This window comes from Diabrotica virgifera, chromosome 1, assembly GCF_917563875.1.
Source record: "Diabrotica virgifera virgifera chromosome 1, PGI_DIABVI_V3a".
Lineage (NCBI taxonomy): Eukaryota > Metazoa > Arthropoda > Insecta > Coleoptera > Chrysomelidae > Diabrotica > Diabrotica virgifera.
In genome coordinates this window covers 118391283-118410361 of record NC_065443.1, presented here as the reverse complement: position 1 = coordinate 118410361, position 19079 = coordinate 118391283, and the positions used below count along the sequence as shown (strand labels likewise).

At 32.3% G+C, this 19079-nt stretch overlaps 1 protein-coding gene across 3 annotated transcripts in view; it reads left to right on the top strand.

Annotated features, from left to right (window-relative positions):
* Nucleotides 1-41: 41 nt before the first annotated feature.
* The window catches only part of LOC114349533 (uncharacterized), a 34646-nt gene continuing 15608 nt past the window's right edge, over nucleotides 42-19079 (top strand). Inside the window, exons 1-2 of one of the 3 annotated variants that reach the window (XM_028299942.2) lie at nucleotides 42-291; nucleotides 351-426. In XM_028299942.2, coding sequence (XP_028155743.1) covers nucleotides 367-426 — 60 coding nt within the window. In that variant the 5' untranslated portion in view covers nucleotides 42-291; nucleotides 351-366. Of the gene's footprint in view, nucleotides 292-350; nucleotides 427-10368; nucleotides 10646-12340; nucleotides 12618-19079 lie in introns of those variants that run through there. The other 2 variants (XM_050643134.1, XM_028299940.2) reach the window with 2 other exon arrangements.

Sequence of the window (19079 nt, the reverse complement as noted above, 5' to 3'; positions counted from 1 at the left end):
ACCAGTGAGTATTTTTTTTAATATTTAATATTTGCCCAATTTATTATTATTATTTATTATTACAATTCTTTAAATTGTTGCAATATCACTTAGGTCAAGTCGTAGACGGACGGTAATAAATGTTTGCAGGTTATACAATCTACAACAAATTTTGCTATATTTAGCATTCAGATTATACAATTAGAACGCTCCTGCTCATATAAATTCCACTGGTAGTTCCTGATTCAGTTTATTGCGAACTATTAATCATCGGAGTTGTTTTGTGGTATCGCTACAGACCAAAATCATAAGGTGTGCTTATTTTTTTTGCTTGAAAAATGAATTGATCTTAAACAAATGTTTCTCTTTAGGGCTTAAGAGTTGAGGATGTTCTTGTCTCAAGCCCGTTGCCTCGCTTTACGTCTCACAGTGCCAGTGCCACATCAGGTAAGAATTTTTAATTTTATATAAAATATTTCAAGTGTCAATTTTCATGGGAATCTAATGTGCACTCAGACTCAAGTACAAAGTACTTCAAGATTACATAAGGGCAAGGGATTTATGTTTGTTTTAATTTAATTTAGATAGTCGTGATAAGGCTTTATCTCTTTTGAGATTGTTATAGGATTATGAATGAACTCTAAAGTCAGCTGAACTTTATTGTTTTCTTTGTATCATTCTATTTTACCCATCATTTAAATGAGGATAAAGAGTTTGTAACATGTTAAGCCCCATATGACACAGACACTGTCTCATGGTGCTGTGATCTTGGTGAACCATGTGACTACTGTGTGTCACACAGCTGTATTAACATTAATTTCTAGTGCACAGATCTCACAAAAAAATTCACTCCAGGGCTTAATGTGTTAACTACTGGTGATTTTGCAGTTGTTTTTCAGAGGTTGTCATCTGTATGTGTTTCTCTAGTTAATCGTTTATGACTAAGACTAAATGAGTTTGTCTAGGAGATTTTGTAGATCAATTGGACCATTTTATTTTACATTATTTTTTGAATATTTTAATTCTGGGATAGGAAATTGTTGTGATATGTGGGTTAATTTGCTCTCTCTTATTTTTCATCACTTCCAAAATTGTTAATGGTTTTAGTTTATTCCAGGCACCCAAGTCACTGATGTGTAGACTGAATAAGTTTCTCTTTTAAAGATGTGGATACTTTAATATTTTGTGGAGGAAACTGCATAGCTTGAATGAGAGGAACGATTACTGAAATTGTTGGATAATGTTTTCCAGACATAATAGTAGCTAATACTTCAGCTGGTTTCAGTGTAGGAATACAGTCTTTTAATATCAGCAATTCTGAAGTATCTAAATTCTAAGGAGCTTTTGGCAAATTTGTCAGCACAGTAGATAGGTCATATTTGATTATTAGGAGCCTCTTTATCATAATTAAACAAGAATCCCAACTTGTCTCACTTTTAATATGGGAAACCCCATTTCACTTTGCATATTTTTTAATTCCAGAAGTAAGAATGCTATGTTTGAAATGACCAAACAAAGATCTGCTTTGTTTAATATGTAGTATGGAAAAGTCTAAGTGGACAGTATTTAGCAACAAAAAAGAACATTTTTTCCTTGTGAATTTTTATTCTCATTTACTCTAGCTACATTCTTTTTTCTTTTTAGGCAGTCCTAGTGCACTTTTATGAAGTTTCACTTTTAGTTTGATTGGAATCTTTGTGTTAGAATACACCAGTAACCTTCTTCGATTTCACCCATTCTACTGTTACTGTACAATTCTGCTTCTAAACACTTAAAATAATTATTTTTCACTGTTCTATATATTAGTAATTCCACCTTTATTTGGACATTCTGTAATGTATTCTGTTTTTGTCATATTAAGCTCTAAACCTTTTTCCTCAATAGGGAACTTGCACATTTTTTTTATTACATAATAATGTTCAGTTTTGTATAAAAATGAGATTTCCAAAATTTCACGCTTCAAAAACTCATACTTTTTTTTTTCTCTGATTTTGGCCTTGGTTTAGAACTAGAACCTTTAGCCACGTAATTGTATAACTTATCACTAGTCAGGGGAGTAATGTGTAGTGTGTAGTGTGTGTATTGAGTAAGTGTCTTGTTACTTTGCAAAGTCGACGTCATTGTCTTTGCAAAGGGACGCTAATTGTATCTGAACGTCTGCGGTCCCTCCGGTGATAATAACTTGAGAAGTACAAATTTAAAGTCTTCTTTATCTTAAAATAGTTCAAACGACCCGCTACGTCACAGAGTTTGACTATGTGGTTCAGTTTATTGTTATATTTACATATATTCTTCTTCTTCTTCTTTAGTTTATTGGCCTCCACCTACTTGGGTATTTAGTCAGATCATCGTCGGGAAATAAAGGAAAAATATTTATATTCTAATGACATTTATCGTATGTCACTGTAATAAAATATACCAGTTTGTTGAGATTGCAGTTTGATACAGTTTTTGATGGAAAGGAAAGAAGGTTTACTATTGAAAATAAAACCATTTTGTAAAAGTACAAATTTTCTATGAATAGTTCAAACGATCAAAAACATTTGTAACGTCACATAACTGTATTTTCTACTGACGTTTATAATGTTTAATCCAAAATTATATATACAATTGGTGTAGAATGTAAACATACAACCCAGTGATGTCACGACGCGTTTTGGGGTGGCTGGTATAAGTTGAATTTTTAGTCATCTTTAGGGGCCAAACGAAAGACAACAAAACTTTTTTATTTTTGATACAGGTACTAAATTATGTTCTGTTGTGATTTATACCATTTTTTCGAATTTAAAATTTTATGCAAGTTCCCTATTGTAAATCAATCATATTAATAAAGGGAATAATCTTGAACAACATAAGATTTGCAGACTACATTACTATTTTTGCAGTCTATTCAGTGTTTCAAGTTAAAAATAGAACATTGCTTAGATCGAGCAATGTATTTTTTATGGATGATAGAAGCGCGCCGTACTGACTAGAATGAATCGTATATCAGCAGTCGAGTAGCCACCCGTGCACGAGAGGTTTGGCGACACTGATTTTCATAAGCGCAATGTTCTATTCTTAAGGAAAAGGAGCAAAATGTCGCCTGTCAAAATTTTCAATGTGTTTTAAATGTATTCATTTTTTTCGAATCCTCAGAAAACTAATAAGAATTTTTGACAAATTTAAACGCAGAATGAAAGATTACGTTATTACCGAGGGCCGGAAGTCCCTTAGAATAAAAATAAAATGTTTCTATTGAATGAAATATTTGCAACTAAAAATCGCACTACATTTTCTTTTATTTTCAGCTCTGTAACTTATTAAAATAAACATTATAGAAGTTTTCAGGGACTTTCGGCCCTCAGTAATGATGTAATCTTTCATTCTGCGTTTAAATTTTTCAATAATATTTATTAGTTTTCTCAGGATTGGAAAAAAAATTAATACATTTAAAACACATTGAAAACTTTGACAGGCGACATTTTGCGCCTTTCCCCTTAACGCGAAGCAAAATATGGAAGTACAGTATTTCTCATGATCATCTTTCAGTGCGTCACAGTTTTTCGATTTCTTTCTAACGCATTAAATTGTATGTGACAGAAGAAAAGGCACGTCGGTGATTACATTTCGTCGGTGACATTTTTATAACATTTATTCTAGTTATTCTAGTTGTCGATAGATGGCGCCATAATAAAAAATATTTTTTTTTAATTAGATAATAATATTACAAATATAATCTGTATAATTTATAAGACTATATAAATCAAAGAAAATACCATTTTATAAATGCAAGAATCACATTTGATTTGTTTTTATTCCAAATTGAAAATAAAATGTGACAACTGTCAGATTTAACTAAAATGTCATGTTAGAATAAATGTCATAAATGTGTATTATCACGGACTTACCCTTTTTCCTATCATTTGTTACGCACTGAAAAATGATCATGAAAAGGACAATACTGCAACGATTAGTAAATAGATTACCTACATTAAGTCAGTATAAAATATGGACTACACATGAACGTTAAGAAAACCACCAAGTCTATGATTATTTCTAAGCAACATGCAGTAGGAAGGCTAGATATCAAAGGAAAACAAGTAGAAAGAGTGAATAACTACAAATATTTGGGAATCTGGGTAAATGAAATCAATGAATAAAGTAGAGAAATCAGGACAGGCATTAAAATTATAAGACAATTTATAAAAATGAAACAAAAATTTGTTAATCAAGACATTTCGTTGGAGCTGAGGATAAGAGCCTTAAGGTGATACATGTTCCTATGGAATGGAAAACTGGACACTAAAAGTGGATAATATAAAGAAGTTGGAAGCATTTAAGATGTGGTGCTATAGAAGGATTTTAAAAATACCATGGATCCAACGAGTTACAAATACAGGAATGTTCAGAAGGCTACAAAAGAATTGCATGGTCATAAAGAACATCAAAACAAGAAAGCTGGAATATTTAGGCCACATCAGAGGTGCGAAATATGAGATAATAAGGCTCATAATGCAAGGTAAAATTAAGTGTAAAATATCCATAAGAAGACAAAGAATTTCCTGGCTGAGAAACCTAAGAGAGTGGTATATTTACAGTAGATATTTTCAGAGCAGCTGCCAATAAGATACGGATAGCTGTGATGATAGCCAACCTACGATAGTAGAAGGAACTACAAGAAGAAGAATAAATTGGATGCTATAATCAATTATCAGTAGTAATTGCAAAAGAGCTCTAAAATTATCGAATTTTTCCCGAGTGACACTTTGACAGTTTTAATTTCACGACCCGAAGGGGAGTGAAATTATGTCAAAGTGTCTCGAGGGCAAAAATTCGATAATAATTTTAGAGATGGAGTGCAATTTGTTGCGATTATTTCATGAATAAAACTGTTCAAAACCAAAATTTTATTGTAATTTATTTATGTAAGTACAAATTAGTACAATTAAACACACAGTTGTTATAAATATTTGACGGGTGAAAGTCATCATTTTTATAATTTTTAAAACATTAATTGTCATTAATGTCACTGAATGTCTTTTTTTATAGCAACGAAGGGCATCTGACGTAATGTACTTGACGACGGGAGATTATCAAAAATTATCGATTTAATTCAGATTTCTGTAGCTTTCTGTTGGTCAGAATCTCCTATGAATGAAATAATCATAATAATTTTAAAACACTAGACGCTAGATTCAAATTGTGTTTATATGTCATAAATTTCATCAGCAAAAGTCTATGTTAGAAAGGGATTTTCAACATTAAAAATAACTATATAAAAGTTTGATATGGAAAAACACTATTTGAAATTTCCCACTTTCTTGAAATTTTTTCCATTGCAAATGGATTTCTAACGAGCATAATTTTCTAGGTAATTTCTGATAAGATAAAAATGAAGACGTCTTGTTTTCTTCTCTGGCATGTATATTATATGTGCTGACAAATTTTAACCATTGTATTAATGGTTTTTGTATTATTCTCTTGTAAATACTTACTTGTCTTCACTTGGTACCATATGGTGTCAGTCAACCTGACTATCGTATCAATACTACCATATCAATATCATTATCATTATTCTAAGAAAGATTTCCAAAGTGGAAATCGAAATGTCAACATATTAAGTAATATTGTGGTTTATTCCCAGAAAAAAAAATACATACAACGTTAGAAAACATACAATTATTTATCTAAAGAAATACAGGCTAATAGGTTTATTAAATTAGAGAAATATTAAATCCTGAACATACTAATAGGAAACGTCCGATCCATATAGCTGGTGGCCTTTCTCGTTTCTTCCTATTCGATGGAGTGTAGTTATAAACTTTACTTGGCCATCTATGCTCTTCCATACGCCTCACCATAATTGTCTTGTGTCTATTCTTTCTAATACCTGCAGATAGGTCTCCTGGACTTGGATTCTCATAGGTAAACGTTTTTGTCTCCATTTCTGTAATATCTCTGAAATAAATTTTAAATAAAGCAGGAGATAAGCAACATCCCTGATATTTAATATCCTTTGTTCGAAGGATCCTTTGTTTCGATACTCGAAATGGTTCGGAAAAGGAATTTTTACCTTTACAACACTTGATAAGAATCCACTTCTTCTATCTCTTCACTGCAGTAAGCAGGACATGTAGCCCTGGAATCGAACATGATCAAAATCTGGAAAATCCAAGCAATGGGCAGAGCAGAATGGTACAGCTTGAGAAGGTCGAGGCTCTTTAAGGACTGTGGTAATATTTAGGGAGAATTTCATAACACACAGGGCATGTTAAAAACATTTGGAGATTAAGAAAGATAGCCAATGCTCAGTACAATGCGCAATGAAGATTACTGTGATTATTGATTATAATAAAAATTGCGTCATATTCTGAAATGTTAGCAGCACCCTCGTACCAGTAACTGACTCCCAAAGGAAAAACCTTTTGTTGTTATTTAGTATATTTATCAGAAGGTTACCTATTGACAAATATTTGGAGAAACACAAAGATAAATGTTTGTTTGGAAATGTCATTTGGAAATGTTTATGATATTTTTCCGTTAAAATGCAAAAAACAAAATCGGTTATTGATCACTGTTTTATAAAGGTCAACAATGAGATATTTTTTGTAATTTAGAAATGTTTTAAAGCTTTCTGATAAAAAATTTGATGTGTTTATTTTGAATGTCTTCTACCTCTTTTAATGTGAATTAACTATGAATGCATTATTTTCTCCCTGTCGAAGTATGTCTTGGTAATTCTTACACCTTTTCTCCCTCTTTTTCCTACCATTATTGTGATCTAAGTTATAGAATATCTATTATAGAGAATAGATAATAATTCTCTCTGCTTTGTGGTGTTTACAGATCTTTCTTTAAGTGGGTATTATATTCCTAAATTTAGGATCCGATATTCAGGATACGATTTAGGACACTACAGTAATTCAGTCACCGAACCTCGCGATTACACGTTCAATAATTAGGATGCTAACATTCTAAATGCGATTAAACTTTGTTGAATTCAGGACATCCTAAATATCGTATCCTAAATTTAAGATGTCCTGAATTCAGAAAAGTTTAATCGTATTTAGGATGTTAGCATCCTAATTAGTAAAAGTGTAATTGCTAGCTTCGGTGACTGAATTTAGCGAAAGGCCACACGGGTGATCATTTAGGGCGCCGTAAAGCCGATGCCGCACTGCAGGATGCTAGATGGTGGCTTGGAGGGTGGATTTTAAAGGTGGATAGTGGAGGGTCGCTGCATCCTGGACGCAGGGAAAGAGTGAAATGAAGTCAGAAGTCAGTATCCAACTGACGGCTGAGGAATCGTTTGTTTCATTTGTTACGTTACATTTGGTTTGTTTTTTTAGCATATCGTCATATTAGAGGTACAACTCAACTCACTAAACTTTTCAGAAAGTGGAGAAAAATCGACTGAAAGGCAAAAATTGTTTTTTAAATTCACCTGACTTGAATATTGGATTTTTTTTAATGCAACTGCAAAGAATAAATGAAACAGATATTTTAAGCCATGTTTCGTCACATAGTGGGTCTGCTGGGTCCCAAATTGCCCTTCTTTTATACACAGCACTTATTACGCTTTCCTCCATAGCGAGGCTACCCGGATGGATTATCAAATACGACTGATATGGGTGGATAGACGCCTGGCGGACCACCGGATGGTTAGATGGTAGTGAGAGGCCACTGCGGCTACCGCCGTTGTATTATTCGTGGTATAAGTAGCTGGATGGTCGCCAGGCAGGTATCTACCATCCACCATCCTACCAAACATCCTGCAGTGCGGCATCGGCCTTAGAGCAGTAAACCTGACGAGTTGATGAGCCATTAGGCTAAGGCTCCACGGGCGACAATTTTACGCCAGCAGTAGCCGTAAAACGAACTTAAGGTTCCGCGGAACGGAATAGGAATAGCGGAACTGAACCGACTACAGGACTTGTGCGTAGTCGGTTCAGTTCGGCTATTCCTATTCCGTTCCGCGGAACCTTAACGACGTTCTACACCTTCGTTGCGGGGTATGCCTCTCAAAGGAAATGGGGGGAAACTTATATGCAAGCGAAAGTTGGTAACAATGCATTTATAGCAAAATACTCAAATCATATGTTTCAGTATTGAATACTTTATAAAAATAAATTATAATAATTTACGGAAATTACGGAATAAATTACTTAATTAATTGTAATAAATAAATGAAAAATAAATGGTACGGTAAACAATCCTCATTTTTTAATATGTTATTCCTTACAAAAAAACCTTTAATTTAAGCACAAATAATTAAAAATCGTAAATTTGTGTCAAAAGTTATTAACTTTGTAAGAATTCCCATAAGGGCCCGTGTTAAAACTTAACTTTGACCCTTAATAGTAATTAAACGGTACGGTAAAACAATTTTTAAAAAATCAAGTCTTAGTTTTTTGCAGTAAACTATAACATACTAAAATTTCTTGCAAATCCTTAATTCTTTGCCGAAGGTGTAGAACGTCGTTAAGTTCGTTTTACGGCTACTGCTGGCGTAAAATTGTCGCCCGTGGAGCCTTAGCCTTAGTTGACTAACTCCTATTTCATCTACAATTGGTTCAGGTCAGGTTTACTGCTCTTACGGCGCCGCAAATTATCGCCCGTGTGGCCTTTACCTTAGTGTTCTAAATCGTATCCTGAATATCGGATCCTAAATTTAGGAAGGTAATATACCCACTTTTGTTAGTAAACATTCCCGGCTACTTAGTCCAGGCTGTATGCTCGTCCCCGTTAAGTAAATTATTCCGATTCGGTTTTTTGCACAAATTTACTCAAAAAGAGGTCTCTATAACAAATCCACATGGTGCCAGGTAGTACCGCAGTTGGAAGATTGTTTAAACTTAAGGCTATCAAGGCTTCATAACTCGGTTAAAAATTATTAATATGAAAGTCAGAAAGTGACCAAATCAAAGTTTAAAGTCCCCTCTACAAGATCCTGAAGAAATTTGGGTCATTATTTTATTACAAAGCCTTTATTTTTAATTATTAACAATGAGCGCTAAGCTCGCATTGAGGCCGCCCAATCGTGCATATCTTGGTCGATGGTCAATGGTGATAAGTAAATTACTTTCTGACGCTTGATGTTGTCATCAAATGGCAAGTATATTGTTTATTTATTTTTTTTTTCTGTTATTCATCAACTATTGTCTAGTTAAAAGCCTAATATTTTATATAGAATCAATCATGACAATAATTATTATTATTCATTAACTTTAACAAATAAATATACATATCATATTTTAACAAATATTTGATTTAAAAAATCAGTAATCATGTTATTATCATCAATTGTCGTGATTGATTCTATATAAATCATTAGGCTTTTAACTGGACGATAGTTGATGAAAAAATGAATAACATTAGAAAAAAAATAAACAATATACTTGCCATTAACAACATCAAGCGTCAGAAAGTAATTTATCAGGTAAACTAATTATTTATCACACACGCGAGTGCGAAAGATGCACCATTGGACGGCCGCCTCAATACGCGCTTTGCGCTCATTGTTAATAATTAAAAATAACAGCTTTGTAATAAAATACTGACAAAAATTTCTTCAGGATCTCGTGGGGGGCTTTAAACTTTGATTTGGTCACTTTCTGACTTTAATAATAATAATTTTTAAACGAGTTATTAAGCCTTGAAAATAGCCATTTTCGTGTTTTTCAAATTTTAAATCGCGTATAACTCGACAACAATAAATTTAAGAGAAAAATCACAAGAGACCTTTTTTCCACAGAATTCCCAAAAGAATCTAAAAAAAAATTGTCCGAAGTGAAAAAATTGATTTATTGAATTTGTTAAAAAAAATTGTTTAAACAATTTTCCGACCGCGATACCGCGTGGCACCCTGTGGATTTGTTATAAGTACCTCTTTTTGAGTAAGTTTGTGAAAAAAAAACGGAATCGGAATAATTTACCCAACGTGGTCGAACATACAGTCTGGACTAACTGGAAAAATCCAGTGTCTACCTGGCCATCCCAAAAAATTCCATGGCCTTCCTACCTAAATTTCCGAGAATTTTATGGGTAGTCCATTCCCGCCAACACCTTTATCTGTAGATGGCTTATTTACCTGCCTGCGAGTAAGAGCAAGAGGACAAGAGCCACTCCACTAAGAGCCAGTTCTTTTCTTGTGCAGTAGTGCAGTTGGCAGTTGTGCACCCCTAGACTAGAAACAGAAACATCTACATCTAGGCCTCCCATAAAAGTATCTTTATAAAGGTTGATACAATTAGTCAAGTATAAATGACAGTTTTAACATAAATACAGTGCTAATTAAGTACTAAGATATCCGGAAATTTTAGCTGTTGCCCTCGTATGTTTACAAAATTTTAATATAAATACAACGATTGTTGTTTTCCTAATCACAGTCCATGATTCGAAGTCCGATAGGGAACAAGTTCTTATTATTTACCGTCCAGTATTGTTTTAAACCGGTTTTACTGAATTTCGGTGATATTCCAAACCAAAAATAATTAAAATGTACTTTCTCTAATTTGTTTAATACTTATGTAGTGATAGTTACTTAGATAGAATAAAACATTAGGTCTTAGACGTAGTTACAAGTAGTTTTTAAGAGTCCTTAATGCCGTCCAGTATCAGAATGTATGTTGTTAGTTCAGCAATCCACAGAACGCAGATCAATTTGTTTCAGAAACTGACCAAGGTATGCAATACAGATTTTTTCTTATAAATTTTTTTCTAATTCCTCATTTATGTGTATAATTTTTTACTGATATTTTATCACTAGATTTACTCTTGTTAATAATTAAGCCAAATCAGTCTTGAACCAGTTGAAAAACTTTATTGGCGTAATTTGGTGGATAAACAGTGCATTTTCCTTGTTTTCAAGGTAGTTTACATATTTGTTTTTCAAGTATTTTATCACATGATGCCAAATTGGGAACTTGTGTAGCACGCTCTAGTGGTTTGTACATCAGGAAATAATTAGTCTAGCTTAGGGTGACCAAATCATAAACTTGAAAAAACGGGACACATCCAAGGAGCAGTAGCGCACCTAGAATTTTTCTGTGGGTGGGGGTGAATTTTTTTTCTATTGTTTGTGAAAGATAATTTACATTTTCCTACTATTCTTTATATATTTTTCATATGCTCGGGGGGTTAACTCCCTTGGGTGCACCACTGCCAAGGAGGGGCCTCCATCGAGATGTAATTATTGAAACATGGTGTTTTAGCTTATTTGGTAAATATAAATTCTTTTCAATTTACTTACGTAAATTACATGATCGTAAATTACATCAAGGCTGCGAAACAGACAGAACACTAAAAAACTCCGCCAGAATGACGTGAATCAACAACCCGTCAGAACAAAAGAGGAAAGAATACAAAATAGCGAGAAATAAGGCTAACGTAACAAATAAAAAGAAGAAAATGACTGGTTTCGCTGGAGGATATTGAAAAGGACAGGAAAGACCATAAAATAAAACAATTTTACAAAAAAGTCGGAGCAACCAAAAATACGCCTAGCATTAAAACAAGAGGACTAAAAAACCAAAAAGGAGAAATCGCATTTGAAGACAAACAGAACAGTAGAATATGGGAAGAATATTACGAAAAAATGCTATTCACTGTAAAGGAAGACTGTGATGAAGAAGTAAGGCCGTACAATTACAATAACACAGAACCATAAATATTTGAAACTGTATCCACCTTTAGTTACTTAGGAGTAACAATAGGGAAAATCGGAAAAGAGAGAACCGAAGAAAGAATTCTGAAAGCCAAAAAAACATAAATATGGATTGAATAGAAATCTGCTGAGAAACAAAACTCTAAGTAAGAGAACAAAGATGAATCTATATAAGACAATAATATCTTAATAAGACCTGTTGTTACATATGGGATGGAAACAATGACGATTAACAAGAAAGAGGAAGGAAGACCTGAAATTTGAAAGAAAAATAATGAGAACAATACTGGGCCACAATGTAACAAGATAGGGAGAAATAAAAATGAAATCAAATGCCGAAATTGAAGAAGAGTTAAAAAGAGAAAATATAGTCAGATGCATAAAATCAACCCAACGTAAATACGGGACATTTAGACGTCCCGAGAGACTTTTTCGGGACACCGGGACAAATCGTTAAAAAACGGGACAATCCCGTTATTACGGGACGTTTGGTCACCCTACCCTAGACTAGAAACATCTACATCTAGGGCTCCCGTAAAAGTACCTTTGTAAAGGTACTTTACTGATACAAATAAATGACAATTTTAACATAAATATAGTGCTAAGTACTAAGATATCCGGAAATTTTAGCTGTTGCCCTCGTATGTTTACAAAATTTTATTATAAATACAACGATTGTTGTTTTTACTTATCACAGTCCGTGATTCGAAGTCCGATAGGGAACAAGTTCTTATTATTTAGGTCCAGTATTGTTTTAAACCGGTTTTACTGAATTTCGGTGATATTCCAAACCAAAAATAATTAAAATGTACTTTCTCGAATTTGTGTAATACTTATGTAGTGATAGTTACTTAGATAGAATAAAACATTAGGTCTTAGACGTGGTTACAAGTAGTTTTAAGAGTCCTTAATGCCGTCCAGTATCAGAATGTATGTTGTTAGTTCAGCAATCCACAGAACGCAGATCAATTTGTTTCAGAAACTGACCAAGGTATGCAATACATATTTTTTCTTATATATTTTTTGCTAATTCCTCATGTGTATAATTTTTTCTGATATTTTGTCACTAGATTTACTCTTGTTAATAATTAAGCCAACTCAGTCTTGAACCAGTTGACAAACTTTATTGGTGTAATTTGGTGGATAAACAGTGCATTTTCCTTGTTTTTCAAGGTAGTTTACATACTTGTTTTTCAAGTATTTTGCCAAAATCACATGGTGCCAAATTGGGAACTTGTGTAGCACGCTCTAATGGTTTGTACATCAGGAAATAATTAGTCTAGCTTATAGGTACTTTCTTGTGGTTTTATTTCTTGTCTTGGTACTTAATGGTGTTTTCCAAAAGGGGCATCATATTTGTAAATTTTTGAACATTTTCAATTCTTGAAGATGTTTTTTGTATAAGGTTGTTGTTTGTATCAGTTTTTATTTTTGTGAAGGCAGAAATTTTTATAGGACGCTTTCTAGAATTTTCCATTTTGTACGATTAGTTGGTCTACAATTTTATACAGATTTAGTGATCGTTGCATTATTAGTCCAGGGTAATAAGGTTTTTTCCATGACACTTGAACAGCCAGGGTACTGAAGCGTTTTTTCGACAGGTAATACCTATAAGAGCAAGTTGTAACTATTTCCTGCCTGGGATCTGGCGGCCATTTTTATTTATAAACAATTAAGTGTCAAAAAATGACATTTTTCACTTTTTTTTTCAAATCAATGGAAAACAGGGAAACTTATGGTTTTTTTAGTACAAAATATCTTCGAGATTATGGAAAAAGCTTTAGAATGACGTATTACAAAGTTTGATATACTCATTTATTGTTAATATAATTGCGAAAAAAGGTCGGAATTGCAAAAAAAAATATTTTCGCAATAACTGTTGTAAAAATTAGTGTTCAGCTCTGAAATTTTTGTCAAATAAGGGTTCTTTGGTGCTTAATATGTGATAAAAATTTCAAAGCGATTCATTCAATTGTTTAAATTTTATTCAAATTGTTTATCCCAGAGAGCATTTTTTTTGCAATAACATAAGTCAGAAAAAAATGACGTTAGAACCAGTCCACAGGAGTCAAATGAAAGAGCATGAGCTATATTTTCAACTTGGTTTAAAAAAGTGCTTTAAGCTTTCCTTTTAAATTTTTTATTTCGTTATATAAGAAATTATATATATTTATTACAATTTTTTATCAATTATGATATAAATAACATTACTCGGTAGTTGTACACTTAAAACAGGGTAAAAAAAGTTAATTTTTTGGAAAAAGTTATTCAAAAAGTTTATAAAGAAAAATTGACGATACTTTTGCATAATTATTTATGACTAACAAATGCATTTTTTATTCACTTTTTTAAACCATGTTAAAAATGTAGCTCATGCTCTTTCATTTGACACCTGGGGAATGGTCCTAACGTCATTTTTTTCTGACTTATGTTATTGCAAAAAAATGTTCTCTGGGATAAACAATTTAAATAAAATTTAAACAATTGAATGAATCGCTTTGAAATTTTTATCACATATTCAAAGCTGTACACTAATTTTTATAACAGATATTGCGAAAATATTTTTTTTTGCAATTCCGACCTTTTTTCGCAATTATATTAACAATAAATGAGTATATCAAACTTTGTAATACGTCATTTTAAAGCTTTTTCCATAATCTCGAAGATATTTGTACTAAAAAAATCATAAGTTTCACTGCTTTCCGTTGATTTGAAAAAAAGGGGAAAATGCCATTTTTTGACAGTTAATTGTTTATAAATAAAAATGGCCGCCAGATCCTACGTAGAAAATAGTTACAATTTGTTCCTATAGGTATTACCTGTCGAAAAAACGTTTCAGTACCCTGGCTGCTGAAGTGTCACGAACAGGGTATATTTTTGTCTTATTACCCTGGCCTATATTTAGGTACGTTTTTTTATTTATGGTTGGTTTATATGCCTATTACATGCTTCACTATTGTTGTTTTTTATTATGGCTGTACTCTGGTTATGGTACTGTGAGTTTTAATCGCCATTGCTTGGTGTTTTCTGTTGAAATGGAAAGATTATTTTATTTTCTAAAAATATCAAGAAGTTTTAAATAACTACAAAAACATGTTTTACATGAAAAGTAGAACACCACCGTTTTTTTCTTCTTACAGTTCCTCCTAACCGTTGGGATGTTGGCGATCAGCATGGCTCTCCTAACTTTGCTTGCAGCTGTTCAGAATAGTCGGGTTGTAGACTTTCTCATGTTTTGGAGCCCTGGTCCTCTCTTGCCAAATAGCTTACCTTGCAAAATGACTCACGCAAGCCATATACACTAAGCGCCAAAATTAACGCACCACCTTAAAAATGGGACATTTTTAATGTCTCATATTTCTTAAACCTGTTGTCCGATTTTAGTGATTTTTTAAAAATATTATAGATTTATTCTTCAAGAATATCGATGTAATAATATTGTTGCTAAATAGATAAGTGTCATTGTATACCGGGTGTAACAATCATAGTGTGTTTTTTCCTCAAAGTTTGGAACACTCAGTGGAATATTCTAGCGTATATAAAATATTGAAATTACAACTCAACTGTAACCTTAGGCTATCTTAACATTTTGCTTTTTGATTCATTCGCTTATGTTGAATAATAAAAAAGTTAGGTACTTTAACAACTAGCAACTTTCTTCATCAATATAGGGTGTTTCTAAATAAGTGCGACAAACTTTAAGGGGTAATTCTGCATGAAAAAATAATGACCATTTTCTTTATAAACATATGTCCGCAAATGCTTCGTTTCCGAGATACGGGATGTTGAATTTTTTCTTACAAACTGACGATTAATTTATTGCTCTAAAACCGGTTGATATATGCAAATGAAATTTAGTAGGTTTTAAGAGGTAGTTATTATGCATTTTTTGACGTACAATTAAGAATTTTATATTCACCATTGGCGTGCATACGGGCCATATTACCCGTATGCACGCCAATGGTGAATATAAAATTCTGAATTGTATGCCAAAAATGCGCAATAACTACCTCTTAAAACCTACCAAATTTCTTTTGCATATCTCAACCGGTTTTAGAGCAATAAGTAAATCGTCAGTTTGTAAGAAAAAATTCAACATCCCGTATCTCGGAAACGAAGCATTCGCGGACATATGTTTATAAAGCAAACGGTCATTATTTTTTCATGCAGAATTATTCCTTAAAGTTTGTCGTTTTTATTTAGAAACACCCTGTATTGATGAAGAACGTTGCTAGTTATTAAAGTACCTAACTTTTTTATTATCCAACATAAGCGAATGAATCAAAAAGCAAAATGTTAAGATAGTCTAAGGTTACAGTTGAGTTGTAATTTCAATATTTTATATACGCTAGAATATTCCACAGGGTGTTCCAAACTTTGAGGAAAAAACACACTATCATTGTTACACCCGGTATACAATGACAGTTATGTGTTTAGCAACAATATTATTACATCGATATTCTTGAAGAATAAAGCTATAACATATTAAAAAAATCATTAAAATCGGACAACAGGTTTAGGAAATATGAGACATTAAAAATGTCCCATTTTTAAGGTGGTGCGTTAATTTTGGCGCTTAGTGTATCTGTAAATTTCTCATTACATGGCCTAGATATTCTAATTTGCACCCTTTGATTTAGTTAACACGTTGACGGACAGAACGTCTATAGACGTCTAATTTCGATTGATGTAATGTGACACAACGTCTATAGACGTTGCATTTTCCCTATTCTACTTTGCAAAATGCATATTAGTATGGTATAACTAGACCCAAACCCAGACATCCAAGTGAAAGTTATCCTCCAACACCAAATTGTTCTATATGGTCCACATAATGCTCAGAAAAAAGTCACACCATTTTGAGCGTCGGGTTTGGGTGGGGGGAGAGGGGGGAGAAATCGGTAAATTCGTAGTTTTTTACGTTTTTTGTCAATATTTCTAAATCTATGCGGTGTAGCATGGACAACCTTCTATACAAAAATGTTCTACATTAAATTTGAAATAAAATAGGTCCTATGCATAATCCTTCTAAAATGAACGGTTCCAAAGTTACGGAGGTAGTATATTATAATTGGTCCAAAAAAAGACTTAACCTAAACATCCAAAGTAAAAGTTTTCCTCCAACACCAAATTGTTTTATATGGTCCACATATTGTTCAGTAAAAAGTTACACCATTTTGAGCGTCCGGTTTGGGGGACAGGTGGGAGAGAAATCGGTAAATTAGTAGTTTTTTTACGTTTTCGTCAATATTTATAAAACTATACTTTAGCTTAAACAATGTTCTATACAAAAATGTTCTACATAAAATTTAAAACAAAAAAGGTCCTATACATAATTGTTATAAAATCAATGGTTCCAGAGTTACGGAGGGTGAAAAGTGGAGGTTTTCGATACTTTTTATATTTTTTGGGCAATAATAAGAAATTTTCTTTAACAGGATTTGTAAATAAAATTTGCTATTTCAGTGGCCGATGGTATGTTAGTGATAAGCCCTTGAAGAAACGTAAACCTCACCACCCAAAATCATCATCAATTTCCCAAATAATATAAAGTATCGAAAACCTCCACCTTTCACCCTCTGTAACTCTGGAACAGTTGATTTTATAACAATTATGTATAGGACCTTTTTTGTTTTAAATTTTATGTAGGATATTTTTGTATAAAACATTGTTTACGCTAAAGCATAGTTTTAGAAATATTGACGAAAAACGTAAAAAAACTACTAATTTACCGACTTCTCTCCCATCTCCTCCCCCCCCCCAAACCGGACGCTCAAAATGGTGTAACTTTTTACTGAACAATATGTGGACCATATAGAACAATTTGGTGTTGGAGGAAAATTTTTACTTTAGATGTTTGGGTTAGGCCTTTTTTGTACCATGATTAATTATTTATATGGGAAATAAGCCACAATTAAAATGAAAAAAATAATTTTATTAACGTTTCGACGCCCAAATCGGGTGCCGTTGTCAAAATACAAAATATTACTAAAATAAACTAAAGTGTTGTTGCTAAGCAAAAAAAATTCTTCTAATAATTTATTTAATCTCACTCATTTATATTGGCAATTCAGACATATATTATACATTTTAAAGTAGAAGACTTTAAAATGATATTGCCAATATTTAAAAAGGGAATCATTAAATCCTTATATGATAGAGCCAAAATTACTTGTTCTAACGAAAATTCCTTTTTAGCAGAAAAACAATTGTTAACATCTGTTTTATTAAAAAATGATTATCCTTTATCGTTTATAAATAAGGAATTGTCAAGATTGGATCGAATGGAACAGAACAACTTAGAACGGGATCCTACAACATTCACCAGAAATAATACGAGGAAAATATCAATACCATATATAAAAGGACTATCCGAGAAACTTAAAACAATAGGAAATAAATTCAACATTTCAACAACATTCAAAACAACAAACACATTGAGATCTATTCTATCTAAAACTAAACCTAACAATGATCAAGAAAGAACAAAAAATTGCATTTATAAAATACCTTGTGAATGCGAACAATTTTATTTAGGTGAGACATCAAGACCATTAGACGTTAGAATAAGTGAACATCAATCTTATATTAAAAATAGAGAATTTGAGAGATCTCAAATATGTCAACACGCATGGGATAATGAACATAGAGTTCAGTGGAGAGATTCAAGTATAGTCCTGAAAGAATCAGATAGTAAAAAGAGAAAAATCAAAGAAGCGGCTCTAATTATGCTAAATGAAACCAATTGTGTCGCAAATTCCTCGGTAGAATGCAGTAGGATGTGGTTACCCATACTGAAAGAGGAAGTCAATAGAAAGAAAATACCAAGATTAGTAAGTCAATAATATCGAGCTAGTACATATTTTATATTTTAGTATTACTTACATATCTAGTATTATTAATATTATTTATAATTTAAACATGTTACAAGTCAGAATTTGGTATTATTTTTTGAGAGTAAATTAATGTAAGACCAAATACTTACGATGTCGGGATAGTATCACAGGGTTTTTCCTGGTTTTCCCTTGTGATTTACTATGAAGTCTCTAACGCGAGAATTTTACTGTCGTTGCATTTGGTTGTCTTTTTAAAGACATATCACATGCTATAATTTTTTATGACGGATATTCTTGAGTTGGGGTTAATTTCATGTAATCGAATGAACTATCTTTCAGTAAGTCGTCCCAGGAACGCAACTCATAAATATTGGCAATATCATTTTAAAGTCTTCTACTTTAAAATGTATAATATATGTCTGAATTGCCAATATAAATGAGTGAGATTAAATAAATTATTAGAAGAATTTTTTTTGCTTAGCAACAACACTTTAGTTTATTTTAGTAATATTTTGTATTTTGACAACGGCACCCGATTTGGGCGTCGAAACGTTAATAAAATTATTTTTTTCATTTTAATTGTGGCTTATTTCCCATATAAATAATTAATCATAAAA